Source organism: Sminthopsis crassicaudata, chromosome 2, assembly GCF_048593235.1.
Source record: "Sminthopsis crassicaudata isolate SCR6 chromosome 2, ASM4859323v1, whole genome shotgun sequence".
Taxonomy (NCBI): domain Eukaryota; kingdom Metazoa; phylum Chordata; class Mammalia; order Dasyuromorphia; family Dasyuridae; genus Sminthopsis; species Sminthopsis crassicaudata.
The window spans coordinates 433,715,169-433,739,316 of NC_133618.1; the positions used below are offsets into that span (position 1 = coordinate 433,715,169).

Here is a 24,148-nt window from a genome sequence, read left to right on the forward strand (position 1 = left end):
CTTACCTACTCTGGGCCTCAATATACCTCCCTATTGAATGATGATTTGGAGCTGGATGGTCACTAAGGTTCCTTCTAGCTCTGACAAACTATGTTCAAGAGGGGATGATTGCAGCTGGGGTGAAGCCAAGGGAATTCTGTGCAAGGTTTTAGCCTTTGGGTTCCTCATGGGGCCTTCAAATGTTCCACTGTTTATCAGGGAATGGAAAAGATTCAGTCAGAAGAGTCCAGCAGTAATCTGGGAGAAAGAGAGAGAGAGAGAGAGAGAGAGGGGGGGGGGGGGAGGAAGAAGGAAGGAATAAAGAGAAAAAGGAAAGAAAGGAAAAAGAGAGAAAAGGAGAGAGAGACAGAGACAGAAACAGAGACAGAGAGAAGAGGAAAGATTGATAGAGACAGAGAGAAGAGGGAGGGAAAGAGAGAGAGAGAAAAAGAAAGCTAGAGAAGAGAGAGAGAGAGAGAGAGACAGAGACAGAGACAGAGAGACAGAGAGAGAGAGCGCGCAAGCAGGAAGGAAGAGAGGAAGAAAGACAGCAGTCAGAGAATATAAGATGCCTCTTCTGGAAGGCCAGGGCCCCTGAGCTATTGAAAAGTTCCAGAAGAGGGACTGAACCACTTTGAGGCTTTCCCCTAGCAGGACTGTAGTACCTTGAATCACCCCAGTCATTCTGAGAGTGATTTAAAATGTTAATTTTCAGATAAGAAAACCATGGACACATATGAGTTTCATTTTAAGAGTATTTTTATTCTCAAAACAGAGAATTAACAAAACAGAAGATTTTACTTTTCAGAAGAGCTCACTACAGACCTCCCTTAAGTAGCAAGTTCCACTCGTACATTTAAAATTGGTTTGAGTTACAAACACTTGATTCACACAATTAATACTATATTTTTTTGCTTAGAGCAAGGCACTCCTGCACGTGTTCTTCCCCCTTCCTTCCTGCCTTTACTTTATACGTAGAATGCCCCATCTGGGTCTGCTGAAATCTTCCTCTTCTCATCCTTTGAGGCTCAGTTTAAATTCTTCCACCTCCAATAAGTCTTCCTTGATAGCTTGACCACCTCTGACCTATAGTGCTTTACGTAGTTATTCCTCCTACCATATAATGTAGCTACTTGTACTCCATGACATATCTCCTCTGCCAAACTCTGAGCTCTCTAGGTCAGCCATCAATATTTTTATCATTACTGTCTTTATTCCCTCATCTCTCCCCTCTTTGCTCCTACTTAGCATAGGGCACAAGGTCTTGCACATAATTTGATGCAAAAATCATTTGCTGATTGAATTCCTGACTGAGCACACTGGGCTGGGGATAGGAGGTGAAGGGCGAGTTCCTTCAGACCAGAAATGATGGTGGAAAAGCCATTCTCACAAGCCTTGCTCCTTGGGGGTCGGCCAGGGTGTGGCAGTTCAATGGGACCCATTTCTTGGTTCCTAAGGGGTCCCCTATCCCTTTCCATGTGCCCCATCCCCAGCCATCACTGGAATCCTCAGATCTGTCCTTCCAGGTCCTAGGGCAATGTCTACACAGAGATCTGGGTTTGGTGGGTCTGAATGTCCTCCTCCATCTCCCCTCAATCCTGCTACCGCCACTGAGATTCTAGCCTATCTCCTCGGAGAGCAGGTCAGGGGGATGGAACCTTTCCTTACCTTTCATTGGCCTCTGCCTCCCTAGGAGAAACCTGAGCTGACTGACACCGAGCCGCTGACCACGGTGCTGAAGGCAGGAAAGGACAAAAATCAAGAAAAGGACAAGTTGGTGCTGAAATTGGGTGAAGTCAACATGGCTCTGGATACCACTGATCTCTGACCCTGCCTATGTCCCCTGCCGCCCTCCACTCCCTCTTGAGGTCACCCCCTCTCTCCGCTTCCCCCAGAACACACACCGTGAGCCCTGTCCTCTGGGACAATGTGCCTTTGGGACTGAAAGCCACTGAGACTCGGGGCTTCTCTGCAGTCTCTTATCTCTCATCTGGCCTGGGGGCTGCCTCAGCAAGTGTCTACATTAAATTAATTCTCTTATATGCAGATTATAGTTTCTTTTTCTTTCTTTTCCCCTTCACTCCCACTCCCAATTCAATCAACCAAGCCTCAGCTTTGGGGAAATGTTTTATTACCAATGTACAGATTGACAAATTGTACCCCAAAACAATGGGCAGGGGGAGCTGGGGTGGGACAGTTGTCAGGCACTGGAATGAGGGGTTCTGGTTTGGTCACCACAGATGGGAAGGGAAGCTCACACCACACCCAGGAGGCAAGAGATGGCAAGCAGAAGAAAGAAGAGAAGCTAGGAATACCCAGGACAGGGGATGTGGGATGTCTTTAGAGGGAGGGCTGCTTTTGCTCAGGGCTAAGGGCTTTTAGCTGTAACTGCCCCTGACCTGTTTATTCTCTGACTAATTTGTTATGTTACTCTGATTCCTGCCCAGTTTGTCACTCCCTAATCAATGAACACTTTTTTGTTTGTGAACTCCAATTTGTTTGTAGCTCTAGGTTGTTTACAAGCTCATAATTCATCTATGACCCTTTATAAGCTTATAACATACTTAATTCGCTCTTCTCATTATGTGTGACCTCTGGCTTGTGACCCCTTTTGCCCTTTATAACCCCTGGCATCTGGCTGTAAAGCCCTGATATAATCTGTGAGCCTCCTCCTGGGTTGCCTTGGCCACAGCTACTGGGGGTAATCAGACTGTCTTAATAGAAGCTCCCTGTAGATGTCCCAAGCATTTAGAAATAAATTTTAATTGAGGAAATCAAGGGAAAGCTTGGGGAGTTCCCCTGCCTCTCTAACCAGGAGAAAATGGAGGCCATCAGAAACATCTGGTGCCCCTCAGCCCACCCTTTATGGCACAGACTAAGAAGAAGCCCTGCCTGCCTCTTGAGGGCCTGCCATCAGCTTCTATATCACACATGTCACACAAGCAAACATGGCCTGGTTGCCGAGTGCTGCAGAAATGGAGACACAGTGTCCACCTGAGAAATACGGGCAGCGTTGAGAGAGTGCACGTGGGGCCTTACACACTCAGAGCTTCACACACCTGAGACCTTACACGAAGTCTTACATCAGGGCTCCACATCCCTGCTACAGTTTGTCCATATTTCTTACGCGTTGCCCTATCTAAGGCCCTTTGTGAGAGGCAGTGTGATACTGGATTTAGAGTTGAGAAACCTGAATTCAAATCCTGCTTCTGACACCTCCCAGCTGGGAGACTCAGGGCAAGTTATTTAGCTCGTTTCCTTACTTGTAAAATGAAGACAATAGTACCTATGGTCCCGTCCCTCCTGTCTCATGGGGCCACTATAAGGACCAAGGGAGATGACAGATGTAACATACTTTGCCAGCTTTAGAGCACACGACTAAGAATGTCGACTATTATCAGGATGTTGTGATCCCAGGGTAGGGACCACAGCTTCTTTTCCCCTCCCTGCCTCAGGGGCTCAGTCAAGAAGGTTTGGGGAGGGGGAACCCAGAAATCCAGAGGAGTGGCTGGATCCAAGGTCACTTCCAAGCCTGGGGCTGGGGTGAAATGGGGCAAGAAGAGAACCTGAAGGGCTATTTGGGATCAGAGACACCAGATGCAGGTGCAGAGGCTTGTGCCAGGATAGGAGGGAGGATGCCTGGGGCCCAGGCTGGAGGGGTGGGCTTGAGAAGGTTCCTAATGGCCCCTGGCTATGTTTAGTTCCTTGGTGAACCCATTCCTCTGGGACTGAGGGAGGCAAAAGAAAGAGCCCAGGCATAGGGGTAGGGATGACTACGGGCTGGCCAGAGGACCTGTCCTGGTGCTTTGGGATCAGTCTTCCTCTGACCTCCAGTGTGGTTCTGTGAAAATGAGTGATTCACTCTTCAGAGGCTGCAGCAGGAGGTGAGAGAGTGGGGGAAGGGTGTGGGAGGTGAGGTGTTGCCTGAGAAACCACAAGACACTGGTGTAGAGTTATAAAAAGGAGCAGGGAGGACCCAGGGCCAGGGTAGGGTGAAGGGTGGCTCACTCGGCTGTGGGGCCGGCCCGGGAGCAGCACCGAGGCCTCCGCATGCTCTGCAATAGGGACCTGAACAAGCTGGGGGGGCGTTTAGCTTCCCCGGGCCGGGGGCCACCTCTGAGAGAGCCAGCCCGAGTGCTGGGTAGCTGTGGCCCAGAGGGTCCCCCTTGCCTCCCATGCTCCTCGATCTGCTTTTCCAGGTGCTTCTGGATGGCCATTCCCAGCACCTCTACCTCCATGGAGGCCCCATACACCTCCCATGTCATGCCCTTCTCATCCCAGCTGACCTCCCGAACAGGCTCAGGGGCTTCCTCAGATGCTCGCACCTGTACTTCTGGATATGAGGCCTGGGGAGATGTGGTCACTGGGGTCATGGGGCCAGTGGCTACTGACCGGGTCTCCACACCCATGGATACCTGCATTTCCACATCCTTCTTGGATAGCAGGAGGCCAGGGCTGTGAGAGGCTGGAACGTTCTGAGCAGTGGGCTGGAAGCTGAAGGTCGTGGGGCCTGAGCCATCCTGGGGAGTCATGGGGCTCACCGCCACAGACACACAGGCAGCTCGTGTGTCTGCCTGGGTGCCAGCATCCTGCTGGGGAGTGCTCACATCCCAGGACGGTACTTTGGTGAAATTATCCCTAGTCCTGACTTCCCTGACTGGAGTTGGGCCCACTGCTTTTTGTGGGGCTCCAGGAAGCTCTTGGATCCCCTCTGGGCTCAGTGGGATTCCCTCTGCTCCAGACCCAGCAGGGCCACCTGGGTTCATCTTCTGCAAGTCTGATTGTGGGGAGTACCCCAATGACCATCCTTGGCTTGGGGGTACAGACACAGTTTTTTGAGATTCCTTTATGGTTACTTGGGTCCCAGGGATCTGCACTGAGGGGGTCTCATGTCCAGTGGCAAGGAGTGCTGTGGCTGCCTTATGGCTGAAATCTGCATGGGTGTCCTGGGGGGTTCCACAAATAGCCATTTCTTTGTTCCATTTCTGGGAGTCAGAGGAAGGAGGCATTGTCTCTGGTTTGGGGGAGGCTAAGTTCTGACTTGAGTTTTCTGGAGAAAGTTCTTTTGAAGCTGGAGACTTCTTAGAGGACACAAGGTCTGCTTTCCCAAAAGATGCAGCATCCAATTCTTTCATAGATGTGGGATTTGCCTTCCCCAAAGACTTGGGATCCACTTTTAAGGGCAGGAAGTTCAACTTCTCTGAAGACATAGGGTCTTCTTTTCTTGGGGATGTGAGTTCTGTCTTCTGCAAGGGTACAGGATCAACATTTTCCAAGGGTCTGGGATCTGTTTTTCCTGAGGATGCTGGATTGATCTTCTCTAAGGACATGGGATCTACTTTGTCTGAGGAAATAGGATCCACTTTCTTTAAGGAGACAGAATCTGTCTTCTCCAAGGACATGGGTTCTCCCTTGTCCGAGGAAACATGATCCAGCTTCCCCAAGGGTACAGAAATGGGATCTTCCTTCTTCAAGGAAAAGGGGTCTGTCTTCCCCAAAGGGATGGGATCTGTTTTTCCTGAGAGCACAGGCTCCATCTTTCCTGAGGGAATAAGTTTTGCTTTCTCTGAGGAAAAGGAATCTGCTTTTCCTAAGGAGATGGGATCTACATTTCTCATGGATACAGAATCCACCTTCTCCGGAGAAATGGAATCTGCCCCTCCCAAGGACACTAGATCGACTTTTCCTAAGGACAACAGACTCTTCTCCCCAGAGGATGTGGGATTTGCCTTTCCCAGAGGCATAGAATCTATTTGTCCTGGGGAATCTTGCTTCCCTGAGGACCCAGGATGTACTTTCCCTGCAGACACTGAAGCTGCCTTTCCTGAGACAATGGCATCCTCCTTCCGCAAGGGCTTGGGGTCCACTTTCTCAAGGGATGTGGAATTTGCTTTCCCTGAGGCCACAGAATCTACTGTCCCTGCAGACACAGGATCTGCTTTGCTCATAGGCACAGGATCAACATTCCCTCGGGAAGTGGAATCTTCCTTCCCTAATGATCCTGGCCGTACTTTCCCTTCAGACACAGCATCTGCCATTTCTGAGACAATGGCAACCTCCTTCCCCAAGGGCAGAGAATCCATTTTCCCTATTACCATGGGGTCTGTCTTCCCAGAAGGTATCGAGTTTGCCTTCTCTGAGGGTGAAGGATCTGCTTTTTCTAAAGAAATAGGGTCCTTCTTTCCCATGGACATCGAGTATTCTTTCTCCTGGGTCAAGAGATTCGTTTTCCCTGAACCTACTGGATCTCCTTTCTCCAGTGACATAGGACTATCCTTCCTTAGTAACACAGGGTCTGATGTTCCTGAGGACAAGGAATCCTTCATCTGCACAGAGGCAGGATCATTTTTTTCTGAGGACATACGATCCATGTTCTCCAAAATCACAGAACTTATTTTCCCCGAGGATGTAGGATCCTTTTTCTCATAGGACACAGGATCTGGCTTCCCTGAAGCTGAAGCTGGCAGTGGACCTGAAGGTTCTATTACTGTCTCTTTTTTGGGGGGCTCTTCTGGGGGCACCAAACTGGCCTCTTTTCCTGACTCTTCCTTTCCGCTGGTGGTCCAAGTGGGAGAGGGGCTGGGGCACTTGGAATCAGAGGAACAAATCAGGGAGCTTCCGCTAGGATCCAGTCCTTTTGAACTCAGTGGTAAATGTTTCTCTGATCCAGATACCAATTCTGCCGGCTCAGAGGGGTGACCAGGTCCCAGACTCACCTCAGAGGCTTCTTTCTTGGGCTGACCTTGAGGCTCAGAGCTGCCTGCTTCACTAGGGAGGCTCAGCTCACTCACACAGCAATTCCTCATGGCCAGATCCATAGTTTGGCAGCTCCTAACATGATCACAGAGAGAGGCAGACTGAGCTACCTGTGGCAGGTGGGGCCCAGGTTCTTGAGGCAACAACTGCAGGCTGGCTGTCTCTTTAGTGCTGCCCATGTTCCCATAAGCCCTGGGCCATAGTCTATCGGACGTTTCCAATGGTTCTGAAATAGAGGGCAGAGGAGGCTATTCAGACTTAGAACTCTAAGGAGTAAAAGAATTATCCAAATCTTACTTTCTCCTTCAAGACCCATCTCCTCCTTGAAGCCTTCCCATCCCAGGCCCACACAGATCTATTCCTTTCCTGACCTCTCACTTTGTTCAATCCCACACTACTTAATTTGTCCTTTGACTATAAAGTAATGGCAGGGCAACTAGGTGGCATATTGAATAGAGAACCAGGCTTACAAGATTCCTCTTCCTGGGTTCAAATCTGGCCTCAGAGAGTTGCAAGCTGTGTGAGCCTGGGCAAGTCACTTAATCCTGTTTGCCTCAGTTTCCTCTTCTATAAAATGAACTGGAGAAGGAAATGAAAAGCCACTTCAGTATCTTTGCCAAGAAAACCCAAATGAAGTTTAAGGCAAATCCACAGAGAGCCAGACATCAGCCATGACTGAACCACAAATAAAATAAAGGCAACTAAGTGGAGCAATGGGCAAAGTACTGGATCTGGAGTCAGGAAGACCTGAGTTCAAATTTGTCCTCAGACATTTACTAGCTGTGTGACATTGGGCAAGTCACTTAATTCCTAATTTTCTTTTATTTATGTATTCATTCATTTCATCCATTTATTTTTGCTGAGGCAATTTGGGTTAAATGACTTCCCCAGGATCACACAGCTAGAAAGTATTAAGTGTCTGAGGCTGAGTTTGAACTCAGGTCCTCCTGACTTCAGGCTGTTTTTTTTGGTTTTTTTTTAGATAGTTTATTTTTTATTTATTTTTTTATTTTTATTTTGTTTTTTATTAATTTTTATAATTATAACATTTTCTTTGACAGTACATATGCATAGGTAAATTTTTTTTACAACGTTATCCCTTGTACTCCCTTCTGTTCCGAGTTTTTCCCTTCCTTCCCTCCACCCCCTCCCCTAGATGGCAGGCATTCCCATACATATTAACTATCTTATAGTATATCCTAGGTACAATATATATGTGCAGAACCGAATTTTGTTGTTGTTGCTGTTGCAAAGGAAGGATTGTATTCACAAGGTAAAAATAATCTGGGAAGAGAAACAAAACAAAACAAAACAAAACAAAAACAAAAAAAAAAAACAATGCTCACAGTTTATACTCATTTCCCAGTGTTCCTTTTCTGGATGTAGCTGATTCTGTCCATCATTGATCAATTGGAATTGGATTAGCTCTTCTCTATGTTGAAGATATCCACTTCCATCAGAATACATCCTCATACAGTATCATTTTTGAAGTGTATAATGATCTCCTAGTTCTGATCATTTCACTCAGCATCAGTTGATGTAAGTCTCTCCAAGCTTTTCTGTATTCCTCCAGTTACAGAACAATAATATTCCATAACATTCATATACCATAATTTACCCAACCATTCTCCAATTGATGGACATCCATTCATTTTCCAGTTTCCAGTTTCCAGTTTCTAGCCACTACAAAAAGGGCTGCCACAAACATTTTGGCACATACAGGTCCCTTTCCCTACTTTAGTATTTCCTTGGGATATAAGCCCAGTAGTAGCACTGCTGGGTCAAAGGGTATGCACATTTTGATAACTTTGTGGGCATAATTCCAGATTGCTCTCCAGAATGTTTGGATTCTTTCACAACTCCACTAACAATGCATCAGTGTCCCAGTTTTCCCACAGCCCCTCCAACATTCATTGTTATTTGTTCCTGTCATCTTAGCCAACCTGACAGATGTATAATGATATCTCAGAGTTGTTTAAATTTGCATTTCTCTGATCAATAGTGATTTAGAACACTCTTTCATATAAGTGGAAATAGTTTTAATTTCATTATCTGAAAATTGTCTATTCATATCCTTTGACTATTTATCAATTGGAGAATGGCCTGATTTCTTATAAATTAAAGTCAATTCTCTGTATATTTTGGAGATGAGGCCTTTATCAGAACTTTTAACTGTAAAAATGTTTTCCCAATTTGTTACTTCCCTTTTAATCTTGTTTGCATTAGTTTTGTTTGTGCAGAAATTTTTTAATTTGGTGTAATCAAAATTTTCTATTTTGTGATCAATAATGGTCTCTAGTTCTCCCTTGGACACAAACTCCTTCCTCCTCCACAAGTCTGAGGGGTAAACTATCCTATGTTCCTCTAATTTATTTATGATTTCATTCTTTATGCCTAAATCTTGGACCCATTTTGATCTTATCTTAGTATGTGGTGTTAAGTGTGGGTCCATGCCTAGTTTCTGCCGTACTAATTTCCAGTTTTCCCAGCAGTTTTTGTCAAATAATGAATTCTTATCCCAAAATTTGGGATCTTTGGGTTTGTCAAACACTAGATTGCTATTTTTATTCACTATCTTGCCCTGTGGACCTAACTTTTGCCACTGATAAACTAGTCTATTTCTTACAGGCTGTTTTTCTTTACAAATATTTGGAACTAATTTGTAAACAAGCTGTTTTTCTCAGTTTCCTCAACTATAAAATGGCTATATTGGCAGTATCTACTTCCCAGGGTTGTTGTGAGGATCAAACATTTGCAAAGCACTTAACAGTCAGTCGGTCAGTCATTCATACATACATACATACATACATATACACATACACACACACATACACATAAAGTAGGTGCTGACTACTGACTTCAATTAGGCTAACTATATTACCTATAATAAAAGGTCACATTTCTATAGTATTTTACAGATATTATCTCGTGGGACATTCAGATTAATCTTGTGAGGAAAATAGCATAAAAGTATAATTGCTCCTATTCTTCAGATCATAGAATCATAGGATTTTGACCTAAAAAGAATCTTCAAGATCAGGTAGTACAGAGGTTCTTAACCTTAAGTCCATGAACTTAAATAAATATTTTGATAACTATATTTCATGTAATTGGTTTTCCATGAAATTCTACATATTGTATATATTTAAAGACATTAATCTCTGACCTGGTTCAATCTTCTCAATAAACAAAAGCAGAAAATAAGGTTCAGAGAGAGGTAAAAGGCCAGGCTCAAAGTCACACAGATGGTCAATTGAGAGTAAACTAGGTCTTATCACTCTGAGTTTAATGTTCTTTACCTTTTTTTTCTTTCTTTCTCTCTCTCCTTTGCTCTCTTTCTCTCTTTCTGTCTGTTTCTGTCTCAGTCTCTGTCTCTCCCTCCTTCTTCTCTATCTCTCTTTCTCTCTTTCTCTTTATCTCTCTGCCTTTCTCTCTCCTCTCTCTCTCTCTGTCTCTTTATATGAAGTTGTAATATGTATATATATATATATATATATACACACACACATAATATATATACACATATTATATATATATATATATATATATATATATATATATATATATATATATATATATATATATATATATATATAATATATCCACTTATGATATGGCTAGCTCTTTGTTTCCTATACAGATACATACTTGATACAAATTCAGCTCCAGATACTTCCTAGCTGTGTAATCTTGGGTAAGTCACTTAGCTTCTATCTGCCTCAATTTCCTCATTTGTAACATCAGGATAATAATAACACCTACCTCTTAGGGTTATGTAAAGACCAAATGAAATAATATTTATAAAGTGCTTTATATACCTTAAAACATATAAATGTTAGCTATTATTATTAAAATATTTATTTATAATAATCCATTTCATTCAATGTAAGAGGAAGTGTGATATAATGGAATGTGCACTGGCTTTAGAGGATCTGGGTTTCAATCTTAACTCTGTCACTGTGTAATATGTAAAGTAAATTGCTTAATCCCTTTGGGTCTCAGTTTTCTCATCTGTAAAATGAGCCGATTGGGCTAACTGGAGACCTAATAAGCAATCCTAGTTCCTTGGCAACCAGAAGTGAGAATGGTACTATATATCAACTTTTAAAACAAATTAACTGGTTTGGGGAGGGGAGGATGGAGGCCTTATATTTCCAGACAGTAGGCCTTGTGGAGATGGGAGTGAAAATAGACAGCTGAGACCAGACAATGGCTGGGGGGAAGAAGACAAGAGAAGGATGTGGAGTGAAGGTTTAGAAAAGCAAGCATGTCAGCTTCCTCACTTAACTAGTATTTTTAACTCCCTTTTGAAGAAAGGCTTGTCAGCATTCCAAATTTTGATTCCCTGGCATAAATCCTTTTCTCAAAGTTATACTTATCATTTTGGGATTAGATGATCCCAAAGGTCCATTCCTAAATCCCATAATCCTAGACCGAAGCCAACATATACAGAGGAAATATCAGAGTACAAGAGATGTTGTAAAAATTCATGGGATAAAATGTCCCAAGCGGAAGTTATGCATGACTCTCCATTGCTCAGATATTTTGAGTCAAACTGCTGTGAGTTTCAAGGGAATGAGTCTGATCTTTGTAGCCAATCTGGGAGGTCTGATGCAGCTAATGAAGCAGTAAGTGATCACATCCACTATTAAAAGACCTGTTGTGTTTTATCACTGCAGGTCTGATCATGTTGCTTCTCTATTCAATAAACTCCCCTGACTCCCTGTTGCTTCTAGGATCAAACATAAACTCTGTGTGGTTTTTAAAAATCATTACAACTTGTCATCAACCCTCCTTTATTAAACATTATTCCTCTTCCAACATTCTAAAGTCCAGATAAACTGGCCCTCTTCTTGTCTGTCCAATATGATGGTCCATCTTTTATCTTTATACTAGCTAAGCCCCCTCCCACAGAAGTGCTTTCCCTCTGTCACCTTTAGCTCTTAGAATCCTTTATTTTCTTCAAAACTCTTATGTCCTTCCTCACAACCCTCACATAAAGTTTCTTCTACTGCTGCTATTGCCTTTTAACTTCTATTCTTCATGAATGCTTATTAATATACATGTTGCCTTTAAAATAAAGTATAAGCCCTTGAGGGCAGGACTGTTCCTAACACAATGACTGGCACAGAGTTAGCACTTAGTAAATGATAGTTGATTAAATGATTGACTAGTCATCTTGCCATCTTAAAAGCTCTGATAGCAAAGTGCAGACTCTGCTGGAGATATCTGGGGTAAGATCTCTGTATCTGTCTCTAAGGCTTAGCTAAGTGCAGAAAGGCTCATCTCCAGAAGGTTGGCTCCAGGGACTCACCCAGAATTGTTTGCTAAAAAAGAAGGTGTTGAGATCTGCTTCTGGATGAGGTGGACCAACATTGGTGAAATAACAGGTCTTTCATATTACTAAGGTAGAAATCACTGGGAGACTATATAGACCTATAACTAAAGTCCAAGGGTAGCAAACTTCTGGGTCAAATGTTAAGAAGTTTTTCCTAAATAAACAATAGCTAATATTTATGTAGCATTTTCTGTGTACTATATCTCTATAAATATACCAATGGATCAAAGCAAAGGGAGCCAAAAGTTGGGAGAAGCTAATGTTGTACTAGAACAATGATTTTCTATTTTGCAATGAGAATTTTGAGGGGAAGAGACTGAATTAGGGCTCTACTGAAGTCTCTACTGAACTAGGGGATCATCTATACCACATGGTGCAGGAGGAAGGTAGGAAGAGGGTGCTTTGATTAATAAGGATTTATAAAGTAAGATCTTGCAAGAGTACTTTCTTTTCTTTATTTCTTTCTTTGTTTTTAAACTGAGGCAACTGGGATTAAGTGACTTGTCCAGGGTCACACAGCTAGGAAGTGTTAAGTGTCTGAGATCAGATTTGAACTCAGGCCCTCCTGACTTCAGGGGTGGTGCTCTATCCATTGCACCACCTAGCTGCTCCTTCTTTTCTTTTTTAAAAATAATAATAGCTTTTTATTTTTCAAAATACATGCAAAGATAGTTTTCAATGTTCACCGTTAAAAAAACCCTTGTGTTCCAAATTTTTCTCCCTCCCTTCTTCTTTCCCTTGACAGCAAGTAACTCATGACTGCAAGTTAAACATGTGCAGTTCTAATATCAAATTGTGCATACCCTTTGATCCAGCAGTGCTACTATTGGCTTATATCCCAAAGAAATACTAAAGAGGGGAAAGGGACCTGTGTGTGCCAAAATGTTTGTAGCAGCTCTTTTTGTAGTGGCTAGAAACTGGAAGATGAATGGATGTCCATCAATTGGAGAATGGTTGGGTAAATTATGGTATATGAAGGCTATGGAATATTATTGTTCTGTAAGAAATTACCAACAGGATGAATTCAGAAAGGCTTGGAGAGACTTGCATGAACTGATGCTGAGTGAAATGAGCAGGACCAGAAGCTCACTATACACTTCAACAACAATACTGTACGAAGATGTATTCTGATGGAAGTGGATATCTTCAACATAAAGAAGATCCAACTCACTTCCAGCTGATCAATGATGGACAGAAATAACTATACCCAGAGAAGGAACACTGGGAATTGAATGTAAAATATTAGCACTACTGTCTATCTACCCAGTTTGCTTATATCTTCGGAATCCAATACTTAACGTGCAACAAGAAAATTGGATTTACACACATATATTATATCTATGTTATACTGTAACACATGGAAAATGTATGATCTTGCCTATCATCTAGGGGAGGGAGTAGAGGAAGGGAGGGGAAAATCTGGAAAAATGAATACAAAGGATAATGTTATAAAAAATTACTCATGCATATATACTGTCAAAAAAAGTATAATTATAAAATTAATTTTAAAAAAAGGATAATTGGATATATGAGATTGGAGCTCTGGAAAGAAACTATGATTTGATGTATAATTCTAATATTCCTCTGCATATAAAATTCAAATAAATAAAAAGAAAGAGAATTTTCTCAAAAAAAAAAAAAAAAAAAGAAAGAAAGAAAGAAAGAAATGACCAGCAGGATGAATTCAGAAAGGCTTGGAGAAACTTACATGAACTGATGCTGAGTGAAATGAGCAGAACCAGAAGATCACTATACACTTCAACAACAATACTGAATGAAGATATATTCTGATGGAAGTGGATATCTTCAACATAAAGAAGATCCAACTCACTTCCAGCTGATGAATGATGGACAGAAACAACTACACCCAGAGAAGGAACACTGGGAAGTGAATGTAAAATATTAGCACTACTGTCTATCTACCCAGGTTACTTACACCTTTGGAATCCAATACTTAACATGCAACAAGAAAATTGGATTTACACACATATATTATATCTAGGTTATACTGTAACACATGTGAATTGTATGGGATTGCCTGTCATCTAGGGGAGGGAGTAGAGGGAGGGAGGGAAAAATCTGAAAAATGAATACAAGGGATAATGTTATAAAAAATTACTCATGCATATATACTGTCAAAATTTTATAATTACAAAATTAATAAAAAAGAGATAAAAAAAAGAAAAAAGAGAAAAAATTTTAAAAAAGAAAAAAAAATGTGCAGTTCTTCTAAACATATTTCTACATTTATCATGCTGCACAAGAAAAATCAGATCAAAAGGGAAAAAATGAGAAAGGAAAAACAAACAAATAGGCAAACAACAACAAAAAAGGTTAAAATACTGTTGTGATCCCTATAAGATCACAGAAGTCTTGTTTCTTTAATTTTATTTACTAATTTATTCTTGTCCTAGTAACATTTTGCCTCCCTTTCTCCAAACTCTCCCTTCTTCAATCTGGTCCTCGGCAACTACTAACTGATATTTCTAAAACAGATTACCATCCTCAAAAATCTTCAACAATTTCTATTGTGTCTGTCAATCCTGGCATTTTATAGTCCCTTGTCCCCCAGTGTGACTTTCACCCACCTGTCCTATTTCATTTTATGTTACTCCCTTTTACACCCTTTCTATTCTAGTCAAACTAACCTTCTATACAACCTTCCTCCTCTGTACATTTGTAAATATCTGCCTGGTCGAATCCCTAGTTTTCTGCAAAACCCAGCTCAGCCACCTTCTGTGTCCCTGCCCCCTCACTTTGCATTGCTGTATATATACTTTGTGTTTTCTAACACACATTTTACATCCCCTCCACAGTAGAATGTAAGTTTCTTGAGGACAGATAAAGTTCCCTTTTGTTCTCATAGCTTCAGTTTCTAGTACTTAAAGCCTTCTACTAGTACCTAGTAATTTGTACTAAGTATGCTGTTCTTGTACATAACTGATACCTTGCAAATGATGATTGACTTGATTTGAATAATAAGTCCAATGTCTATAGCCCTTCACAATTTGCAAAGCACTTCCTCACAAGTGGTGAATGAACCTCCCTGATGTCATGGTACTCTTTGAGAATGAAGGACAAACAACAACAAGGAGAAAAAATATTATAAAGCCACTTTATAGAAGAAAAAAGTGAGGCTCAATAGTCAAGTACACTGAATCAGTGTACAAGTTCACCAATAATACATGTATCTAATTTTCCCACACTTGCCTGGGGTCATATGGCTAATAATGATTAGAAACAGGATTGTAGCACTGATGTTAACATCTCCTTCTTCCTCTAAGAATTACTTCAAGATTCTACAGTGTTTTTGATGTGGCCATTCTCTTCACTGACACAAATTACATTTCTGCATGCCTGATGCTTGCATGAGTTACTGTAGCCAAAAATAATTCATTGCCTGTGGTTTCCTTTCTGGGGACGAGCCTCTCCATGATTAGCTAAGATGGTGCAAAGCTAACCAACAGGTCGCTTCTCAAAAAACATACCTATAAATTATTATCCTCCCAAGACACACAAGGGCTCAGAATATCAGAGATGGCAGAGCAGAAGGGACTGAAAGGAGTCTTGGATTGTAAATACAGAATGTTGCAATTGGGTAGGATCTTAGAATTTAGACTATAGAATGCCAGAGCCAGAAGGAATATTAAAAACTAGGACATAAAATGTTTTGCTGTTTCCTTTTTGGTTTTTTGCCTAACATATTGCCTTCACATAGTGCTTAATAATATTGAACTGAATTGAATCAAAGGTAAGAGAGATCTTAGAAAACAGAACATAGAATGACTGAACTGAATGGGACTTAAAGACATAGAAGGTTAGAGTTGAAAGAGTATTTTGAACATAAAATGTCAAATCTATAAAGAACTTCAGAACATTATCATAGCTTATAATATATTTGTATAGTTTTGTTGTTATACAGTCATTTTCATTCACATCTGACTTTATGACATCATTTAGGGTTTTCTTTTTTAAAATATCATTGAATAATTTTATTTTTCCCAATTACATGTAAAAATAATTTTGGCATGCTTTTATTCAAATTTTGAATTCCAAATTCTCTTCCTTTCTCATTCCCCTCCACATTGAGAAGGCAAGCAATTTGAAATAGATTATACAAAATAAGTCATGCAAAATACATTGCCAAGTAAATCACTCTGTGAAACGAAATTTTTAAAAAGCAAGAAAAATAAAGTTGATCTGCATTCAGGCTGTACCAGATTTTTTCTTCTGGAAATGGACAACACCTTTCACTATTAGTTCTAAAGAATTGTCTTGGATTATGGTATTACTGAGAATAGTTAAATTATTCAGAATATATCATTATACCATATTTCCATTTCTGTGTATAATGTTCTACTCGTTCTGCTCATTTCACTTTGCATCAGTTTGTATAAACTTTTCCATGCTTTTCTGAGATTATCCTACTCTTCATTTCATAAAGCACAATAGTGTTCCATTACAATCATATACAATAACTTATTCAGCCATTTCCCATTTGATGAACATATCCTTGATTTCCGAGTCTTTTGCCACCACAAAAAAAAAAAGCAGATACAAATTTTTTTGTACACATAGGTCATTTTACTTTTTATCTCTTTGAGATACAGACCTACTAATATTATTTCTTGGTCAAAGGGTATGCATGTTTTGGGCATAGCTCCAAATTGTTCTCCAGAATGGCTGAATCATTATACAATTTCACCAATAGTACATTAATGTTCTAATTTTTCCACACTCCTTCCAGCATCTGTCATCTTCATATTAGCCAACCTGACAGGGTTGCTACAGTTTTACATTTACTGAGTAGATGATTCTTGGTTATAATCCTAGCTCTTTTACCCTCCAAAACATTATATTTCAAGCCCTTGAATTCTTTAATGAAGAAACTGCTAAATCTTGTATTATCCTGACTGTGATTTTATGATATTTGAATTGTTTCTTTTTGACTGCTTGCAATATTTTTTCCTTGCCCTGGGAGGACTGAAATTTGTCCACAATATTTTTGGGATTTTTCATTTGGAGATTTCTTTCAGGAAGCGATCAATAGATTCTTTGAATTTCTATTTCACCCTCTGATTCTAGAATATTATGTTAATTTCTTGAAAGATGAGATCTAGGCTCTTTTTTTAATGATGATTTTATGCAGCCCAGTAATTCTTAAGTTATCTCTCCTGTATCTATTTTCCAAGTCACTTGTTTTTCCAATTAGATATTTCACATTTTCTTCTATTTTTTTTCACTTTTTTGATTTTTTATTATTTTGATTGTTTTATTAACTTCCACTTGCCCAATTCTAACCTTTAAGGAATTATTTTCTTAAGTGAGCTTCTGTACCTCCTTTTCCATTTGAACAGTTCTATTTTTTAAGAAGTTCTCTTCAGTAAATTTTTGTATATCTTTTTCTTTTTGGCCAATTCTGCTTTCCAAAGCATTTTTCTTTTCACTGGATTGTTGTGCCTCTTTTACCATTTAGTTTATTCTGTTTTTTTAAGGTGTTACTTTCTTTTGTATTTTTTAGTGCCTCCTTTATCAAACTATTAACTTTTTTTTTCATGATTTTCTTGCATCATTCTCATTTATCTTCCCAATTTTTCCTCTATCTCTCTTACTTGGTTTTCAAAATCCTTTTGGGGCTCTTCCTTGCCTGAGACCAATTTATATATTTCTATTTTCCTTTAAGGCTTTGGATGCAGGGATTTTGACTTTGTTATTTTCATCTGAGTATGTGTTTTGGTATTCTTGCTGGGATGCAGATTTAAGTATAGGCAATGCAATAGAATTCTTCCCTGGTGCTAACAAAGGGACCCCTATAAATCTCCTGACCCGATGTCCAATCCCTTTACTGTCTGTGAGTGGGAGGTCTGCTCACCACTGGTGAGCACTGATTCAATTATCCTGAAGTCTGATCCTAATTTGCTGGGACCCCATCTGCAATGGAGTTGCCCAGGTGCTGAACTACCCTGTTCTCTTGCTCTGGTGCAACTGATCTTTTCTGCTGACTTTCTAAGTTGTCTTACGCTGGATAATTGTTTCACTCCATCTTTTTATGGGTTCTGACACTCTAGAACAGGGGTTCTCAAACTACGGCCCGCGGGCCAGATGCAGCTTCTAAGAACGTTTATTCGGCCATCAGGTTATGGCAAATGGGCTGAGAGGTGGAGACAGAGTGAGAGTTTTTGTTTTTACTATAGTCTGGCCCTCCCACAGTCTGAAGGACTGTGAACTGGCCCCCTATTTAAAAAGTTTGAGGACCACTGCTCTAGAATTTGTTTAGAGTCATTATTTGAAAGTATTTAAAGGGATTTTGGGGAAATCTCAGGTGAGTTCCTACCTTTATTCCACCATCTTGACTCTGTCTTCCCTTTTGGAGTTTTCTTGGCAAAGATACTTGAGTGTTTTGCCATTTCCTTCTCACCTCCATCATTTAACATTTATATGTTGAGGAAGGAAGTTGAGGCAAACAGGGTTAAATGACTTATCCAGGGTCACTCAGCTGATATGTTTCTGAAGCTAGATTTGAACTAAGAAAAATGAGTCTTCTTGACTTCAGGCCAAGATTCTATCTACTGAGCTACCTAGCTGCCATCACAAGATGTTCTTACATTTAAATGTCAACTCTTTAAGACTTGTGATTTCACCAACATGGGTATTTACTCTAGCAGTATAGATTGTGACCTCTCCACAATTTATATGGCCTTTGAAAGTTGCTGTAACAGAAAAAAATCCACATGCAGACAACTTAATGATGGTCAACCTCAAATAGAGCTTGGCCGATCTTTAGACAACAAACATACCATCCGTATCTGACATTTTTTCATCTTGGTGAGACCTGTCAGATGTGCTTCATTTGCTTAGTCTTCAAGAATTTATGGTTACATGTATACCACTAAGAGATATTGGAGTAGGACTTAATTAGAAACACATAATCATAGTTCATATTTTTGCTTTGAAGCTTATGAAATCACCTTCCTCCTAACAAATCTATGAAGTAGAACATAAGTATTATTATCACCATTTTACAGAAAAGGAAACTAAGATTCAGAGATTCAATGACTCACCCGGATTCACCAAACACAGGTTTGGAGGCCTAAATCTTTTATGTCAAGATCTTATTTCTTTCTATTATAATATAGATACTTAAAACATCAGAGTTGGAAGAGACTTTAGGGATTATGTAGTCCACTCCCCCCTCCCCACTTGCTCCCATTTCACAGATGAAAGAACTGGGGTCCAGAGAGAGAGAGAAGGAACTATTCTAAGGTCACTTGGCAAGAAATAAACAGAGATAACCACATGACCATAGCACATGTAAATTCCCAACCTAAGACTTGACTATGATGCTAAGACTTGGAATTATGGCTTTGCTAATTTGAGGTGGGATAGGGTGAAGTTGAGGCTAGATCTGTGATTTCATTGGTTTAGGGAACTTCCAGTGACCCAATTTCCTTTACTAATGCATATTGACTGTTCCTTTAGAACTTAGTGCCCTATAGAAATGCCTGGGACATGGAGATGTTATATGACTTGATCAGGGTCATATAGCTAGGATACAGGATGTCCCCAAAAATCTTAATTCAGTTTAAAGTTTTAGCAGCTATAAATTGCACTATGACTTTTGGATCACCCTATATTTCAGAGTTAAAATTTGAATATTGGTCTTCCTGACTCTAAGAATATCTCTTTCTATGTTTAGCTATGCTGGATTTCTAGAGATTGTTCAAATATGTGTGATTTAATCTATGTGATTCAATCAACTAAGTTCCAAACTCCTGATGATCCAGGGGTCTGATACCCTCTTCCCTCTCGATCCCAAAAGGATCACTTGAATTCTTGAATTCTTGAGATCCCAGGGAGAATATTTTAAAAGATGGAGTCCAGCCTAAAAGCGACATATTTTCCACATTTGTAAAATGAAGAGATCAAACTATATAATCTCTCCCCCCCGCCCCTGCTGAGGTTAAGTGACTTGCCCAGGGTAACACAGCTAGGAAATGTTAAGTGCCTGAGACCAGATTTGAACTTGGGTCCTCCTGAATTCAGGGCTGGTGCTCTATCCACTTCACCACCTAGCTGCCCCTCAGACTATATAATCTCTATGTCCCACTTCCATTCTAACCTTCTAGAAACTTCTGTGTGAATCTCTTCTCCTATTTCACCTTAGGTAACTACCTAAGAAGATTTGAGACATGTCCAGACCATCCTGGGCCTCCTTGATCCTAGCTCCAGACTAGAAGGTCCAGGAAAGATCTTTCCAGCCTATTTGCTTCCTTCTGATCTGAATTCAGCACTGGTCAGCAGCCTCTTGCTTGATGACTTATGGAAGAAAGGATACAGCAAAATTTTTAAAATTGGAACTAAATAAGGCCCTCAGAGATAATCTTCACTTAACCCCTTCATTTTACAGATGAAAAAATTGATACTTGTAGAGGTGAAGTAAGAAGTGTTTGGTTATAAAGGAAGTATGGAATAGTAGAAAGTACATCAGCTTTTTATGCTTAGAGAACCTGCGTTTGAATCCTGATCACCCTATTTACTTCTTGTGTGAATCTTGAGAAAACTCCTCATGTTCTGAATCAATTGTTTCCTCTCTATAAAATAGGAACAATAATCTCTGCCTTGCACTCCTCACAAGTCTATGGTATAGTAATGATAGCAGATATTTATATTGTGATTTAAGTCTAGCAAAGAATTTTCTTTTTTTTTTTTTTTTTTGAAAATTTTAATGTAACTTTTAATTTAGGGATTAAAACAAGCATTTCCATAACAGAATAATTTAAAAATGATGATTGTACAGGAAACCACAAATCTATTATGTATAACTTGCTATTCCTTTTAAATACATAATATTAAACTAAATTATAATTGAGCACTTAACTAATTTAATTATAATACTTAAATATATAATAAAGTTATATATTTTTCCCTTTCCTTCCACATCCCACCCTAATGATGGCTACCATTAAACACAAATATATATAATTCTATATATCTATTAGTTCTTTCTCTGGATGCAGATAGGGTCTTTTTTCATACATCCTTTGTCAATTTTTTGGATACTTATAATAGTCAAAATAATATATTTGCTCAAAGTTGTTCTTTTTTTTAATTATATATATATATTTATAATATTATCCCTTGTATTCATTTTTCCAAATTATCTCCCCCTCCCTCTATTCCCTCCCCCCGATGACAGGCAATCCCATACATTTTACATGTGTTACAATATAACCTAGATACAATACATGTGTGTGAATATCATTTTCTTGTTAGCAAAGAATTTTCTTCACAAAACTCTTTGAAATAGGCAGTGCAAATATTCTCATTTTACAAGATGAAGAAGCTGAGGCTCAGAGAGAGTGACTTGCTTATGGTTACAAAATTAGGCAAAGATAGAGATTGAATGAGGTAATGGATGCAAAGGGCATTATAAATTTCAAAGTGCTATATAGATGTCAGCTATTATTAGTACTATTCAACAAGATCAATTGTTGGGCTTCAATTAGTGATTGAAGCCTCGTGCTATTCAAGCATGGAGTTTTTTTTACTGAAAGATACTAATGAACCAGAGTAGGCTATGATAGGAGGCTGGTTCTGTAAAAGATCTAGGGGGGGAGTTATTAATGCATTGAAAACTCAATGTAAGTCAATAGATAATATGGTAGTCCAAAAAAGTGACTATGTTTTTAGACTGCATTAACATTAACAAGGAAAATTACAATCCTATTGTCATTGACTCAGATCATGTCACATTTTATTAAGGGCAAGAGAAGGGTGGCCAGAATAGTGAATCCATACCTGTGAAGATCAAGTAAATGAACTGGGTATGTTCAGCTTAGATAAAAGAAAACTTTAAAGAGAATAGCTTTCTACAAGTATTTGAAAACTCCATGGGAAATAAGAATTTGATACTCTCTGCTTTGTTCGAGGGACAAAACCAGGAGCAACATCTGGAGGTTGTAGATAGACAAATTTAAATTTTACATAATATTATGTTTACATATCATTGAATTATCTAAAAGAGGAATGGGCTGCCATAGAAGGGTTCCTTCCTCATCATTAGAGATCTGGTTGGTCCCCCCTCCCCCATGAAGGAAATTGTGCCTTAAATAACTTTAGGTTTTCCCCAAGGTCTGACATAAGGATATATACATCATTGGCATTTATTAAATGTTCATTGAACTGAAGACACCAAAATGATATGAACAGATAAAACAAAAAAAAAAAAAAAACCCAACATTTGGAGTTCAGGTATAACTTCACCTGGCATTAGCACAGATTTATTCTATTATTCTCTTCCATATATCTACTATTTTCTTTCTTCCTTTGTCAGTATAGTTTCAACCTTCCTCTCAATGATAATCCCCAAATAACTGGAGTTTATTCTGAGGAAGATAACTAGTAAGGGGAGAGATAACTACACAGTGATGAGACTTGTCATACAAGAGAATGGTTGAAGGAAATGAGAATGTTTAGCCTGGTGAAGAGAAGGATCACTTCTAATTTATTTTAGTCATAGTCATGATTTAGAATTATAGAATGATAGATTTCGAGTAGGATGAACCTTAGAACTCATCTAGTCCAACTCACTCATTTGATGGATGAGATCCAGAGAAAGAAAAGGATTTTCCAAAGGTCACAAAATAGTAGTAATCAGATTCACAACCATGTCTTCTGACTATAAATTTAGTCTTCTTTCCACTGGACTATGCAGCCTTCTCTCAGAAGGGCTGAAAGGCTAAAAGGGAATAAGACTTATACTACTTAGCTCCAGAGGGGAAGTTGAGGCATAATGGAGAGAGACCAAGTTTGACTAGGTATGAGGAAAAATTCTTAACAATTAGAGTTCTCCCAAAGGAACAGGCTTTCCTCTTAAGGTAGAGAGCCTCGTTGTAAAGGGGAGGCAGAATGATCACTTGTTAGAGGTGTTATAGAAGTACATGTTAGACATGTGTCCTTTGAAGTCCCTTCCAGCTCTGAGAACATGTAAGTCTATGATTCAACTATTCTCCTCCCTTTTACCACTTTTCCATTCATAGGAGTTCAACAGGTTGTGCTGTCAAAACAAAGTGTTTGACATCAAGACACGGAGACACTGTAAGGGAAGCCTTTGGAATACATTTCTTTAAAGACTTGATGACCTATTAGCTGAAAGCTTGGTGATCCCTTTGTTTCTCAGCTGGGTGACCCTTCACTAATCATTCTACCTTCAGGGACCCTCAGCTCATTCATTAAATTTAGCTCATACTGGTACTTCTGACCTCCCTGAGGTGCTACAGAGGAAACACCCTGGAAATCTCAAAAGTATTGTAAAAATACAAACTCTTATTATTACTATTACTTTTTGCCTCTAACATTCTATCCTTCCCCCTTCCCCTTTCTATCTCATTCTCTAAAGAGAAAGTTCTAGCTGGCTTTCCAGTCACACCAGGCATAAGGTTGACATAGGAACCTCAGACTCTCTTTGGTAACAAAGGCCCTTTCAAGTTTTTCTTGACTCCCCAGTATGTGGTAGGTGGGGGGTGGGGCCTAGGAATTATCAGGGAAGACTCAGAACAAAGACCTCAAATCTCTTTAGGAAACCTGGTGACCTCCTGAGTGTAAACTCTAGTATGGACTGTGGAACAATTAGTGTATCTTATAGTCATAAGATAGAATTCATGACTATACAAATGGGTGAAGGAGGTTTAATGTGTGTGTATATACATGTTATGGTTTGTATAATTTTGTACCTATGATCATGAGAAGGATGAATATGTGTGGAAGAACACGCCCATCTGTGTGCTTTCATATACTATGAAAGTATATGTAGATGTATGTGATAGCTGGTAATTGTGTATGTGTGCATGGGTTACAGTGAGGGGGAAAATGTGTATGTGAAATTGAATTTAGCCATCTGTGAGGGAGTAGATGAGTATATGTAACCAGTACATGCTGGGTGTCTGTGGCCATCTATGAAAACTAGAATGAGAGGAAGCACAATAATGTAGGAGAATGTATGACAGCATGAAGGATGGAAGCATGTGTGACTGTGTGTATGTGCCATGGTGTAACTAGGAGTGTCAAAATGAGGGT

The 24,148-nt window shown here is 39.8% G+C and overlaps 2 protein-coding genes across 2 annotated transcripts in view; one reads left to right on the top strand and one right to left on the bottom strand.

Moving 5' to 3' along the window:
- The window catches only part of CDHR2 (cadherin related family member 2), a 50,305-nt gene extending 48,280 nt beyond the window's left edge, over positions 1-2,025 (top strand). The window contains exon 32 of the mRNA XM_074292194.1: positions 1,673-2,025. Coding sequence (XP_074148295.1) covers positions 1,673-1,807 — 135 coding nt within the window. The 3' untranslated portion in view covers positions 1,808-2,025. The remainder of the gene's footprint in view (positions 1-1,672) is intronic.
- Positions 2,026-3,872: 1,847 nt separating this feature from the next.
- Positions 3,873-24,148, bottom strand: part of GPRIN1 (G protein regulated inducer of neurite outgrowth 1) — a 21,945-nt gene continuing 1,669 nt past the window's right edge. The window contains exon 2 of the mRNA XM_074292195.1: positions 3,873-6,961. Coding sequence (XP_074148296.1) covers positions 3,984-6,914 — 2,931 coding nt within the window. The 5' untranslated portion in view covers positions 6,915-6,961 and the 3' untranslated portion in view covers positions 3,873-3,983. The remainder of the gene's footprint in view (positions 6,962-24,148) is intronic.